General features: G+C 39.5%; 1 protein-coding gene and 1 pseudogene across 7 annotated transcripts in view; one reads left to right on the forward strand and one right to left on the reverse strand.

Annotated features, from left to right (window-relative positions):
* LOC105475183 (BDP1 general transcription factor IIIB subunit) overlaps positions 1-12,982 on the reverse strand; it is a 115,178-nt gene that overhangs the window by 83,182 nt on the left and 19,014 nt on the right. For all 7 annotated transcript variants that reach the window (XR_011624935.1, XR_011624937.1, XR_011624936.1 and 4 more), the window contains exon 8: positions 2,272-2,326. Coding sequence is in view for 3 of the 7 variants with exons in the window: in XM_071098832.1 (XP_070954933.1) it covers positions 2,272-2,326 (55 nt within the window). In the remaining 4 variants the exon portion in view is untranslated. The remainder of the gene's footprint in view (positions 1-2,271; positions 2,327-12,982) is intronic.
* LOC105475182 (sterol carrier protein 2 pseudogene) lies at positions 9,438-9,865 on the forward strand (annotated as a pseudogene).

Raw genomic sequence — 12,982 nt, forward strand, 5'->3', positions numbered from 1 at the left:
AGGCAATCTCAAAAACACACTGAGTGGAAGAAAACAGATACTAGGGTACATACTGTATGATACCATGTATAAGATATTCTAGAACACACTAAGCTATCTATGGTGATTAAAATGAAAATAGTGGTTGCCATGGGCCAGGAAGACAGCATTTGATTGTCCAGAAAGGGACATAACAGGCCTTGTGAAGTGATGAAAACATTTCCTCTATTGTTTGGGATAGTGGTTACATAGGCATATTCTTTGTCAAAACTCGAACTATACTTTGAACTGTGTGTAAATATAAATCAATTTTTTTATGGACTGAGAAGTCCTTGAAATGCCTATTCACCACCATATGCCCTACCTTTATCACAACCATTTCACCATTTACTCTTATAAGAATCAGCAAAGTGGGAAGTAAATGAATTTAATCAGGAACATGCCCACTAAATACCTATCGACAGCATTGTATCTGAAAGTAATCACTGAACACTCCAAGAATGAATCCAGGCCAGGAGGCAAATCCTTGCTTGAACTTTACATCTAATCTTACAGTAAATGTAGAGAAAATGGTGCTCTATGCACATAAGCTGAAGACTGGTTTGATTACAAGATAGCCTCAGAAAAGAAGGTATATACTAAAATAAAAAGAATTTCAGGAAACTAAACCCAAATCTGGGATTCCTGAAGGCCCTATTTCACTGTTGACCCAGACTTAATTTGTTCTGACTCTCCACAATGATTCTGAAAGACATAGACTCAAAGAATCATAAAGGATCTCCACATGGTTCTCAGAGAAATTCAAAACGTAAGTTCTCTTAAAAAACCTATATAGGTTTTAACTAAAAAAATAAAATAAAATAAAAATCCAACAGAAAGCCCCCAAATCAATGAGTTGTTTTTAGTTTTGAGATAGGATCTTGCTCTGTTGCCCAGGCTGGCCTCGAATTCTTGGGCTGAAAGGATCCTCCTGCCTCAGCGACCCCTGAGAGTAGCTGGGACTACAGGCATACAACACTGTATCGTGTTTAAGATCAATAAATTTTAACGATATCTATTATAATGGTCTATAAAAGGCTTCACACTCTAAATAGACTGTTTATAGATTTATGAATTATTTTCTGACTATAATGTGTTAAACTTAATGAAAAGTTTCAGGACCACTTCTCTAACACGGAATGGGCCAAGGAACACAATATTCCAGATCTTCTAAGAACCATTCCGCAAAGCAGTTTCCCTAAAGACCCGATAAAACACTGGGTATAGAATCTACCCACCTACCTTACTGTCTACGCATAAAATAAATGTACATGCTACATAATGTAAGTACTCTCTACATTTGGATTTTTTTTCCCTAAAATTAGCACTATGGCTAATCTGATGACTAAATGGACATTGAATATATTCATTAATAATAAAATACTGATAATTATAAATCCACAAAAAATATATTCCTGTCCACCAGTGTGGTGAAAAAGAAAAAGACCTGTCTTCCAATAAAAAATTACAAGAACTATTTTAAACAGTAAATTTATTTTTCTTTATAGATCCTTAGATGTCTTTCTCTAGACTTAAAGAAAAATGTTAATTTTAATGAGGATTTTAGTTAGAAATTGAAAGATACCTATCATTCCTTCAGACAAGATCTAAATTCCAATGCTAGTATATCTCTTCAGACAGAACTTCCCCCCAATGATCATTAGGAAAAAAGAGATCTAAACAGCCACCCTCTCTTTTATCTTCTTTTTGGAAATGAATCACTACCTAAAATTATGTTTATCCACTATCTTTCTTCCCCCATCCAATTAGACTTAGGGCTCTAAATGCAGGATTCTCATCTGCCATATATCTTCCACCATTACATACTCAATACCTAGAACAATGACTACCATATAGTAGGTGGTCAGTGTTATAGAATGAATGACTGATTAGTCATTCAGAACTAGAAAGAACCATCTATATAACTAATAGTACTGTCTTCCAGAAACAATTATCTCCTCCAATACAGTTCCTTCAGAATAAATAACACTTAGAAGTGGTAGCATCAATCCCTCCATAACTTCTTGGACTTAGAACTGCTTACCTGAACCTAGATATTCTGGATAATCTCCTGCCTATATATTTGTAGCAAGTACCAGACCCATACTGCTAAACAGAAAAATTTCAGACTTCTTCCTCTTATGCCAATACAGGAACAAAACAAATCTAAAACACACTGGAGCCAAAGACAAAAGACTGGTCATTTTTTAGGCTCTCCAAGTAATACTTTGTAAAAGAGGTCTTAATACTTACGGAATGCTTTGTCTATTCTCCATCCATTTGTTTTCTCTTCACGTTTAAATTTATTCTGTTAACAACAACAAAAAACCCTATGGTAATTTTCTCCCATAAAACAAGCTTTTTTTTCTTAAATGCAGTAAGCATTAAAATGAAACTCTTAGGAATAACATACTGTTCTCTACTTAATATGTCTTTGCCAATAGGCAAGTTACTTAAACCTTTGGCTTTTTAAAAATAAGGATGAAAGATTTTTACTGAGCTTCTTGATTCTCATTACCAATAGCATGAATCAGCAATGAAAGCTGGATTTACAAAGGACAGAAAAACATAAAGTCAACATACACAGAAGCAGATCAAACCTATGATTAAGGTAACTGGTATTAACTTTTAAAAAATTAAGTATTCGTATCAGGTTAAGCCTCTGACATCATCGTTCTAATATATTTCAAGTGGCATGGAGAGAAGACTATAGAGAAACAAGTGAAATTTTGAAGCAGGCCAAGTTTATCTTGACAACCTTCTATATATTAAGGCACATTTCATCACGTTTTTCTCAGCCCCAAAAATCCCTGTCCTCAGTTTACTACCAGATTACTTCCATTAAGAGGGAGATGTTTAAGGCTTAAGGCTCAATCCATCCTAAGGTCATTAGGAAGACTGAGGGCATAAGTTTGTGTCTGAAGATGTGTCTGAAGATACACACATCGTAGGAGAGGAAACAGTTAGCCAATGTTTCCCATCTATACGTCAGTGATCTACAAGTTTTTACTAAAAGCAAAAAATAAAGCTTTTTATTGGAAAAAAAAAAAAAGAGAGAGGGAGAGAGAGAATATCACATAAAACAAAGGAAGTACTTCATGCCCCCTTCCTCCCTTCAAAAGAACTTAACCACTAATATGACTTGTAAAGCAATCACTTTCTTGTATTTCCTTATTGCTTATGACCCAAGTGTGTACTCTTAGATGCTATAGTTTAGCCTTACCCACATTTTTAAAACCTGATATGACATTAACATCTTTTAATGTACAGGTTGCCCTTCTTTCCCATTCTTTTCTTTATTTTTCTTCACAAAACTTATTACCAATACAGAAGTTTTCAAAGATAATCTTATTTCTACCTTAAAAGATCATACTGTTATTTAAACATTTCCTCAAAAGTTAACAAATGTTACCTCCACAAAAAGTGACTGGCTATAAACATTAAATTAAATGTCCTAAAAGAAACATCAATAGGTTTCAGGCATTTAATTCTAAAACAGTGCTACCTCATATTGTACTTAATTGGTAATATAATTCAAAACAATTTAAAACTTTCTCGAAGAATGTATTGAAACTAGTTATTGATTTCATAGGTAAGAACCAGTAACAGGTCAAATTCCATGATCACAAAATAAATCCCATAATTTCCACTACTGGCCCTGACAAAGTAACTCATTATGGATAATATCCAACTCTACCACGAATGACTTTTAACACTGACAAAATATATACATCAATTATTTTCAAGCAAAGGACAGTAGTCAGAGCAAGACTACAATCATGGAGAGAAGAAAAACAGACAAGATGTGCTCATGTTTACCTTGGCTCTCTGCCTGGGCTCAATTTCCCAACCAAGGAAAGGGAGGTGAAGGCTAAACAGGGTACAGCAATCCAACTAAGGCTGCAGAAGTAGGGAATCTTTAGGAGCATAGTTCTAAAAAGGAACTGTGAGGGGCACCTCACATGCCTAGGTGGAAGTACTCCATGGTACCTTGGCCTAAGTATGGGTTGCATATGTCCAGAATATAAGGCCTAAAAGAGAACAGCTGCTAAAGGGATGAGAGCAGAAGCAAGATGCTAAAAGTCACAAAACACCATACAACAACAGAGTTCAGGTGCATCCTAATGGAAAGACCTCACTAACACCCAAATACATTCACCTCAGACACCAGAAAGGTCATCATCAGAGATAAAGACGATACCCTAGAGTAGCCTTTCTCTACCAGGGATGTAGCATGAGAATGAAGTACTAATGCATTAAAGCAGCCACTGTATGCAATGCATTCCCTTCTCTCATTTATCTATTTACAGTATAGTATTAGTATAACCATCCTTAGAGAACTTAGAAAATAATAACTCATGCCTACCGTGAGACTGTTCTGGAAAAAGAATAATATAATAGTAACTCAAATTATTTTCTGTAAATCAGACAAGAAATCCCATTGGAGAAAGGATGTCCTAGATTAAAGACCAGTCTAGATCTGCCTCAACAAAGCTTTAAGCCAAGCCTTAACAGGAACAAAGAGGTCAGCAGTAAATTAACGACTTTCCAGAACAAAAGTCAACACTATTTTTTATTTTGTTTTGTTTATTGAAACAGAGTCTTGCTGTCTTCCAGACTGGAGTGCAGTGGTGTGATCACAGCTCACTGCAGCCTTGACCTCCCAGGCTCAAGCAATCCTCTTGCCTCAGCCTCCTGAATTGCGTGTGCCACCACGCCTGGCGTTTTTTTGTTTTGTTTTGTTTTGTTTTTGTAGAGATGGAATCTTGCCATGTTGCTCAGTCTGGTTTTGAACTTCTGGGCTCAAGCAATCCTCTCATCTCAGCCTCCCAAAGTACTGGGATTAGAGGTGTGAACCACCGCACCTGGCCCCAATGCTCTTTAAAACAAAAGAAAAAACATAATCCAGACACTATATAACACATCATTCACAATGTCTGGTATGCAATTTCCTTTTTTTTTTTTTTTTTGAGACAGAGTCTTGCTCTGTCTCCCAGGCCAGAGTGCAGTGGCGCAATCTCGGCTCACTACAACCTCCACCTCCCGAGTTCACGCCATTCTCCTGCCTCAGCCTCCCGAGGAGCTGGGACTACAGGCGCATGCCACCACGCCCAGCTAATTTTTTGTATTTTTAGTAGAGACGGGGTTTCCGTGTTAGCCAGGATGGTCTCGATCTGCTGACCTCGTGATCCAACTGCCTTGGCCTCCCAAAGTGCTGGCATTACAGGCATGAGCAACCGCGCCCAGCCCAGTATGCAATTTCAAAAAAACTCATGGCTGGCCGGGTATGGTGGTTCACTCCTTATAATCCTGGCACTTTGGGAGGCTGAGGTCACTTGAGGTCAGGAGGTCAAGGATCACTTGAGGTCACAAGTTCAAGACCAGCCTAGCCAACATGGTGAAACCACATCTCTGCTAAAAATACAAAAATTAGTCAGGCATGGTGGTGTGCACCTGTAATCCCAACTTGGGAGGCTGAGGCAGAAGAATCACCTGAACCCAGCAGGCAGAGGTTACAGTGAGCTGAGATCATGCTACTGAACTCCAGCCTGGGCAACAGAGCGAGATTCCATTTCAAAACAAAAAAAATGGTTGGGCACAATGGCTCACGCCTATAATCCCAGCACTTTGGGAGGCCAAGGTAGGTGGATCACTTGAGGTCAGGAGTTCGAGACCAGCCTGGCCAACATGATGAAACCCCATCTCTACTAAAAATATAAAAATTAAGCTGGGCACGGTGGCTCACACCTGTAATCCCAGCACTTTGGGAGGCCAAGGCGGGTGGGTCACAAGGTCAAGAGATTGAGACCATCCTGACCAACATAGTAAAACCCCATCTCTACTAAAAATACAAAAAAAAAAAAAAAAAAAATTAGCTGGGCATGGTGGCACATGCCTGTAGTCCCAGCTACTCAGGAGGCTGAGGCAGGAGAATCACCTGAACCCAGGAGACAGAGGTTGCAGTGAGTTGAGACAGCGCCACTGCACTCCAGCCTGACGACAGAGTGAGACTCTGTCTCAAAAAAAAAAAAAAAAGAAAAAAAAATTAGCCAGGCATGGTGGTGCATACCTATAGTCCCAGCTACTCAGGAGGCTCAGGCAGGAGAATCACTTGAACCTGGGTGGCAGAGGTTGCAGTGAGCCATGATCATGCCACCATACTCCAGACTGGGTGACAGAGCAAGACTCTGTCTCAAACAAAAACAAACAAACAAACAAACCCATGACAGAGACCAAAAAATTAATTGTTTTTTAAAACCCACATGACATGAGAAAAGATAGGAAAATGTGATAGGAAAAGAAAAGGAAAAGTCACAATAGCACGATCCCATTCCCTGGCAAGCAGACTCAGAATAAAAAGAAAAAAATTAACAGATCTCAATGTGATCTAGATATTAGAATGAACAGACAAAAAAGTTAAAGGATCCATTAATTATACAGATGTTTGAGGATTTAGAGGAAAGTATAGTGAAGTGATGGGGAAATCTCAGCAGAGGAACAGAAACTATAAAAAATAGCCAGGAGGAGGCCAGGCGTGGTGGCTCACGCCTGTAATTCCAGCACTTTGGGAGGCCGAGGCAGGTGGATCACAAGGTCAGGAGATCAAGATCATCCTGGCTAACATGGTGAAACCCCATCTCCATAAAGTTAAAAAAAAAATTAGCCGGGCGTGGTGGTGGGCACCTGTAGTCCCAGCTACTCAGGAGGTTGAGGCAGAAGAATGGTATAAACCCGGGAGGCAGAGCTAGCAGTGAGCTGAGATCATGCCACTGCACTCCAGCCTGGGCGACAGAGCGAGACTCCGTCTCAAAAAATAAAATAAAATAAAAATAAAGCAAACCCAGGTGGAAATTACAGAAATAAGAAATATAGTATCAGAAACAAAATATTCACTAAATGGGCTTAACAGCAGACTGAAGATAAAAGACAGGGTCAGTGAACTTGATGCTATGACAATAGAAACTATCAACACTGAAATGAAGGAAAAAAGATTGGAAAAAGGTGGTCAGAGCTTTGGTAACCTGTAGAATGTCACTTGGGGTAAACTATGTTGGTGGAGTTCCAGAACGAGAGAATTAAACAGAGAAACTATTAAAAGAAGTAATTTAAAATTTCCCAAATACAGGGAAAGATGCAAGAAGCTCAGCAAACTCAAAACTAAAGCTAGGCATATCATCATCATACAGCTGAATACTAAAAAAAAAAAAAAAAAAAAAGAAAGAAAGAAATCCTGAAAACAGCCAGAGAAGTACAATTAATCATATATGGGGGCAAGAACGATATGATTACTGTCAACTTTTCATCAGAAACACTGAAAGCCAAGAGAAAACAGAATGATATCTTTAAAAGACAAAAAAAAAAAAAACCGTCAAACCAGCAAAATATATCATTCAAAAATAAGGCTGAAATAAAAACATTCAGAAAAATGAAAGCTCAGAAAATTTTTCAACAGTAGACCTGTCATTCAGACCTACAGGAAGAAATGAAAACATCAAAAATGGTAAATATATAGTTAAATGTTAAAAACTAGTTTTTCTACTCAATTTCCTTAAAAGACAAAAAACCCATATATCTATATACAGAGAAGGAAAGCTGGTTTTTTGTTTGTTTGTTTTTGTTTTTGAGACAGAGTTTCTCTCTCGTTACCCAGGCTGGAGTCCAATAGCATGATTTCAGCCATCGCAACCTCTACCTCCAAGGTTCAACTGATTCTCTTGCCTCAGCCCTCCGAGTAGCTGGGATTACAGGCATGTGCCACCATGCCTGGCTAATTTTGTATTTTTAGTAGAGACAGAGTTTCTCCATGTTGGTCAGCCTGGTCTCGAACTCCCAACCTCAGGTGATCTGCCTGCCTCAGCCTCCCAAAGTGCTGGGATTACAGGCATGAGCCACCGCACCCAGCTGTTTATTTTTGTTTTTAAGGCTAGTCAAGTAAAGCAGTGGAAGTAGAGTAGGGTAAAAGAAATTTATCTGGGCCATGTATGGTGGCTCAGCCTGCAATCCCTGCACTCTGGGAGGCCAAGGCAGCAGACTGCTTGAGCCCAGGAGTTTGAGACCAGCCTGGGCAACATAGCAAAACCCCATCTCTACCAAAAAAATACAAAAATTGGGTGGGCATAGTGACATATGCCTGTACTTGGGCACTTGGGATGCTGAGATGGAGGGATCACTTGAGCTCAGGAGGTTGAAGCTGCAGGTAGCCACAATCATGCCACTGCACTCCAGCCTGGGCAACAGAGAGTGAGACCCTGTACTAAAAAAAAAAACCCGAAAAGAAGAAATTTATCTGAACATGGGTCAGCTGGTTTTTTAAAAATTTTAATATTAAAAAAGAAACAATTCTGTAATCAGTTGAGATCATTTAGTTATAAACACCAGTACACTTGGACCAGCTGCCTCATTAAACTATTATAAGTTCATTGTAAAGTGAATTTAAAGATATATAGGGCTAAGTACAGTGTCTCATGCCTGTAATGCCAGCACTTTGAGAGGCTGAAGCAGGAGGACTGCTTGAACCCAGGAATTTGAGACAACCCTGGGCAACATAGTAAGATCTCTTATCTACAAAAAATAAAAAATTTAGTCAAGCACGGTAGCGCACACCTGTGGTCCAGGAGGCTGAGGTAGGAGGATTGCTTGAGTCCAAGAAGCCATGGCTGCAGCGAACCATGGTTACACCGCTGCACTCCAGCCTGGGCAACAAAGACCCTGTCTCAAAAAAAAAAAAAAAGGAAAGGAAAGGGAAAAGAGACTGGGCGCAGTGGCTCACGCCTATAATCCCAGCACTTTGGGAAGCTGAGGTAGGCAGACCACTTGAAGTAAGGAAGTTCAAGACGAGCCTGGCCAACATAGCAAAACTCCATCTCTAGTTAAAAAAAAAAATTAACTGGGCGTGGTGGCACGCGCCTGTAATTCCAAGCTACTCAGGAGGCTGAAGCAGGAGAATGGCTTGAACCTGGGAGGCAGAGGATGCAGTGAACTGAGATCACATCACTGTACTCCAGTCTGGATGACAGAGCGAGACTCTGTCTTAAAAAAAAAAAAAAAAAAAAAAGGGAAAAAAAGGCAAAGCTGGCCATGTTCTTTGGGGCTACTGAAAAAACAAGCAAATAAAAGGCTGAGATTTTCAGGAGCTTCACGGTTGGTGAATGCAACCAGGTGCTGGGAGGTCAGTGCACCTCAACTCCTCCAGGACAGAAGTGCCTGCATTCAAGACCCTTCCAGACCTTACTCTATGAATCCTTCATCTGCATCCCTTACAATATCCTTTATAATAAACCAATAAACAGCTGGTTCAGTGTGCTGAACTTTGCTAGCAGCTGAGAAAGGAAGCTGGGAAGAGGCAAGCTCCTGGTGCAAAGGTGGCTGTGCAGCATAATTTAGGCCTTGGAGAAGCCGGGGTTTTAACACTTTACGAGATGTGCTTTCTCAAAGCTGCCAGTTCTTTTAGAACTCATCAAATTGAGGCTGCTCCAGCCAGCTTTACAGGGAATGGATTTAAGGCAAATCTTGTGTTTAAAGAGATTTAGAGGAAGCCTGAAGAGGAAAGCAGACAGATTGTGAAGAAAATCGGTAGCATTTTTGCCTTGAAGGTGAAGAACGCATGGCCTAGGGGGTAAAGAAGCCACCTAGCGGTGGATGTAAATAACAGCAAAGGATCGGTGCTTTCCAACTCAGATGAGAAAGCTGACCACACAATCACAAATACTGACTAAGACTTACTTGCTTTAGTGATTGAACTGGTAAAATGAATCCTCAGTTCGCCTTCCTTCAAGGCAAAGGGAAAATCACTGGCAATATGAAGTTACAAAGTTTTCAGCTTCAGCCAGGCAAAGGCAAGCTGTGAGGAACTCCCTTTGGCTCCTTTTGAAAATCAAGATATCTCATCTCACAGATACGAATCTATATAATTACATTGTCAGAATTTAGGCTGAAACTACACATTGGCAAATAACATGAGATAGATTTGTTTTAAAAGGTGTGACGAATCCTGGTTTTCCTAACCTCTGGGTGAACACAGCCTGATGATGAACTACTGTTTTGCTGAATTGGATACAACTGTGCATTACAAAGTTAATACGTTATTTATGGCCTGGAGTAAAACTGAGTTTCAGAATAAAATTAGGAACAGTAAAATCCAAACAAAAGCTCCCATTTTGCTTATGAAGTACACTGAAGGGCCAGGCACAGTGGCTCATGCCTGTAATCCCAACACTTTGGGAGGGCGAGGCAAGAGGATCACTCGAGTCAAGGAGTTCAAAACCAGCCTGGGCAATGTAGTGAGACTTAGTCTCTACAAAAAAAAAAAATTTAATTAGCCGAGCATAGTGGCATGTGCTGTAGTCCCAGCTACCTAGGAAGCTGAGGTGGGAAGATCATTTGCGCCCAGGAGATAAGAGGCTGCAGTGAGCCGAGATAGAGGCTGCAGTAAGCCGTAATCATGCCCATGCACTTCATGCTATGTAACAGAGCAAGGCCCTGTCTCAAAAAAAATTAAAGTACATTTAAGGATTATTCTGCTGAAGATGTAATTTAAGAGTTCCCTGGATGAACTAGAGAAGAAAAAGACTACCAACAGCTGGCAAGTAATTAGTGTTATGCATTTAATAACCTTAATCAGTAATAATTAATAATTCTTAAAATTTTATAGTGGGGGCCAGGCATGGTGGCTCATGCCTGTAATCCCAGCACTTTGGGAGGCCAAGCCAGGTGGATCACTTGAAGTCAGGAATTTTAGACCATCCTGGCCAACATGGTGAAACCCTGTCTCTAATAAAAATGCAAAAATTAGCCAGGCATGGTGGCAGGCACCTGAAATCCCAGCTACTCAGGAGGCTGAGGCAGGAGAATCACTTGAACCCAGGAGACGGAGGTTGCAGTGAGACAAGATCACGCAACTGCACTCTAGGCTGAGAAAAAGAGCAAGACTTCCAAAAAGAAAGGAAAGAAAGAGAAGAGAACAGAAGAGAAGAGAAAAAAGAGAAGGAAAAAATTCCATACTAGGATTACAAAAAAAACACACATAAAACTTTTAAATTTTGCCTTTCATACCATCAGAAACAGTATTTTCTTCCTAAATCAAAATAAAATAAATATGATCAGAGCCTGGGAGGAAAAAATCTAAGCTGAATACAGGCCAATTTTTTTTTTTTTTTTTTTTTTTTTTTTTTTTGAGACAGGGTGTCGCTCTGTTGCCCAGGCTAGAGCGTAGTGGCACTATCTGAGTTCACTGCAATCTCCGCCTCCCAGGTTCAAGTGATTCTCATGCCTCAGCCTCTCAAAAAGCTGGGATTACAGGCACAAGCCATCACACCCAGCTAATTTTTGTATTTTTAGCAGAGATGGGGTTTTACCATGTTGGCCAGGCTGGTCTCAAACTTCCAACCTCAAGTGATCCATCCACCTCAGCCTCCCAAAGGGCTGGGATTACAGTCGTGAGCCACTGCATCTGACCCAGGTCTAGTTTTAAAATAAACATGGTTTCAAAGTGGGTTTCCTTCTTTTAAAAAAAAATTCAGTATATTTGAGTCATAAAACACTGCTGTTGATTAAATGAAGTTTGTTTTCAGATGCAGCTTTTAAATTATAATCTCATTAATTTAACTAAATGTATAAAGCTCAGTCTTTTGTTATAATTTTCCATTTTCATGTAAGTTTAATTATCTGTATCTTTTTTCCTAGTTTTTTTAAGGCTGATGTTATTTCTTATAAATCAGTAAGATATACAGTAAAGTAATGCTTTTCTAAGAATGTTTACTAGAAAATTTACATAGTTCTTCCTGGGAAAAAAAAAAGGGCAGAGGATTTCAGACTAGATAAAAAAGCATGACCTATGCTCCATTCAGTAGGATATATACTAAAACTGGAACAATACAGTCAAGATTAGCCTGGCCCCTTGACAAGGTTAAAACAAATAAACAAACAAAACAAAACAAACAAAAAAACCAGGATGACCCAACTATGTAGTCTATAAAATGTGTACTTACAATGTGAAGACACAGGTTAAAGAAACAATTAAAAAACAAATTCATGGACCAGTCAGGATGGCTCACACCTGTAATTCCAACACTTTGGGAATCCGAGGTGAGAGGACTGCTTGAGCCCAAGAGTTTGAGATCAACCTGAGCAACAAAGTGAGACTCCATCTCTGTAACAATAATTTAAAAAAACACAACCACGCAGGAGCCCGGCACTGTGACACACATTTGTAGTGCCAGCTATTCAGGAGGCTGAGGCAGGAGGATCTTTTGAGCCCAAGAGACTGAGGCTGCAATCATCCCTATAAATAGCCACTGCACTCCAGTCTGGGCAACATAGTGAGACCCCAGTCTCTAAATAAACAAAAATAAACATTTCCTAAAGGTAAAAGAATAAATTCATCAGCATGCTAAATGTCAACATCCAACAAACCAACTTTAACATACACAAAGTAAAAACTGATAGATCTAAACAGAAATACATCCACAGTCATGGTTGGAGATTTTAATTCCTCTCTTAGTAACTGACAGAACTAGATACCACCACATCCAACAACTGTAGAATACACATTAACTTCAAGTACACTGGAAACACATACCAAGATGGAAATATGCTAAATTTCATTTTTTAATATGCTAAATTTTAAAATAAATCAATATATTTTAAAAATATTAAATTACAAATTATATCAACATACACAATAAAATTAGGTTAGGAAACAATAAGATATTTAGGCCCGGCACAGTGGCTCATGCCTGTAATCCCAGCACTCTGGGAAGCCAAGGCAGGCAGATCACTTGAGCCCAGAAGTTCAAGACCAGCCTGGGCAACATAGCAAAACCTCATCTCTACAAAAAAAAAAAAAAAAAAAAGTTAGCTGGACTTGGTGGCACACACCTATAGTCCCAGCTACTTGGGAGGATAAGGTGGGAGGATGGTTTGTGGCAAGGAGGCAAAGGTTGCAGTGAGCCAAGGTCGCACCATA

The sequence above is a fragment of the Macaca nemestrina genome, chromosome 6 (genome assembly GCF_043159975.1).
Source record: "Macaca nemestrina isolate mMacNem1 chromosome 6, mMacNem.hap1, whole genome shotgun sequence".
NCBI classification, from domain to species: Eukaryota; Metazoa; Chordata; class Mammalia; order Primates; family Cercopithecidae; genus Macaca; species Macaca nemestrina.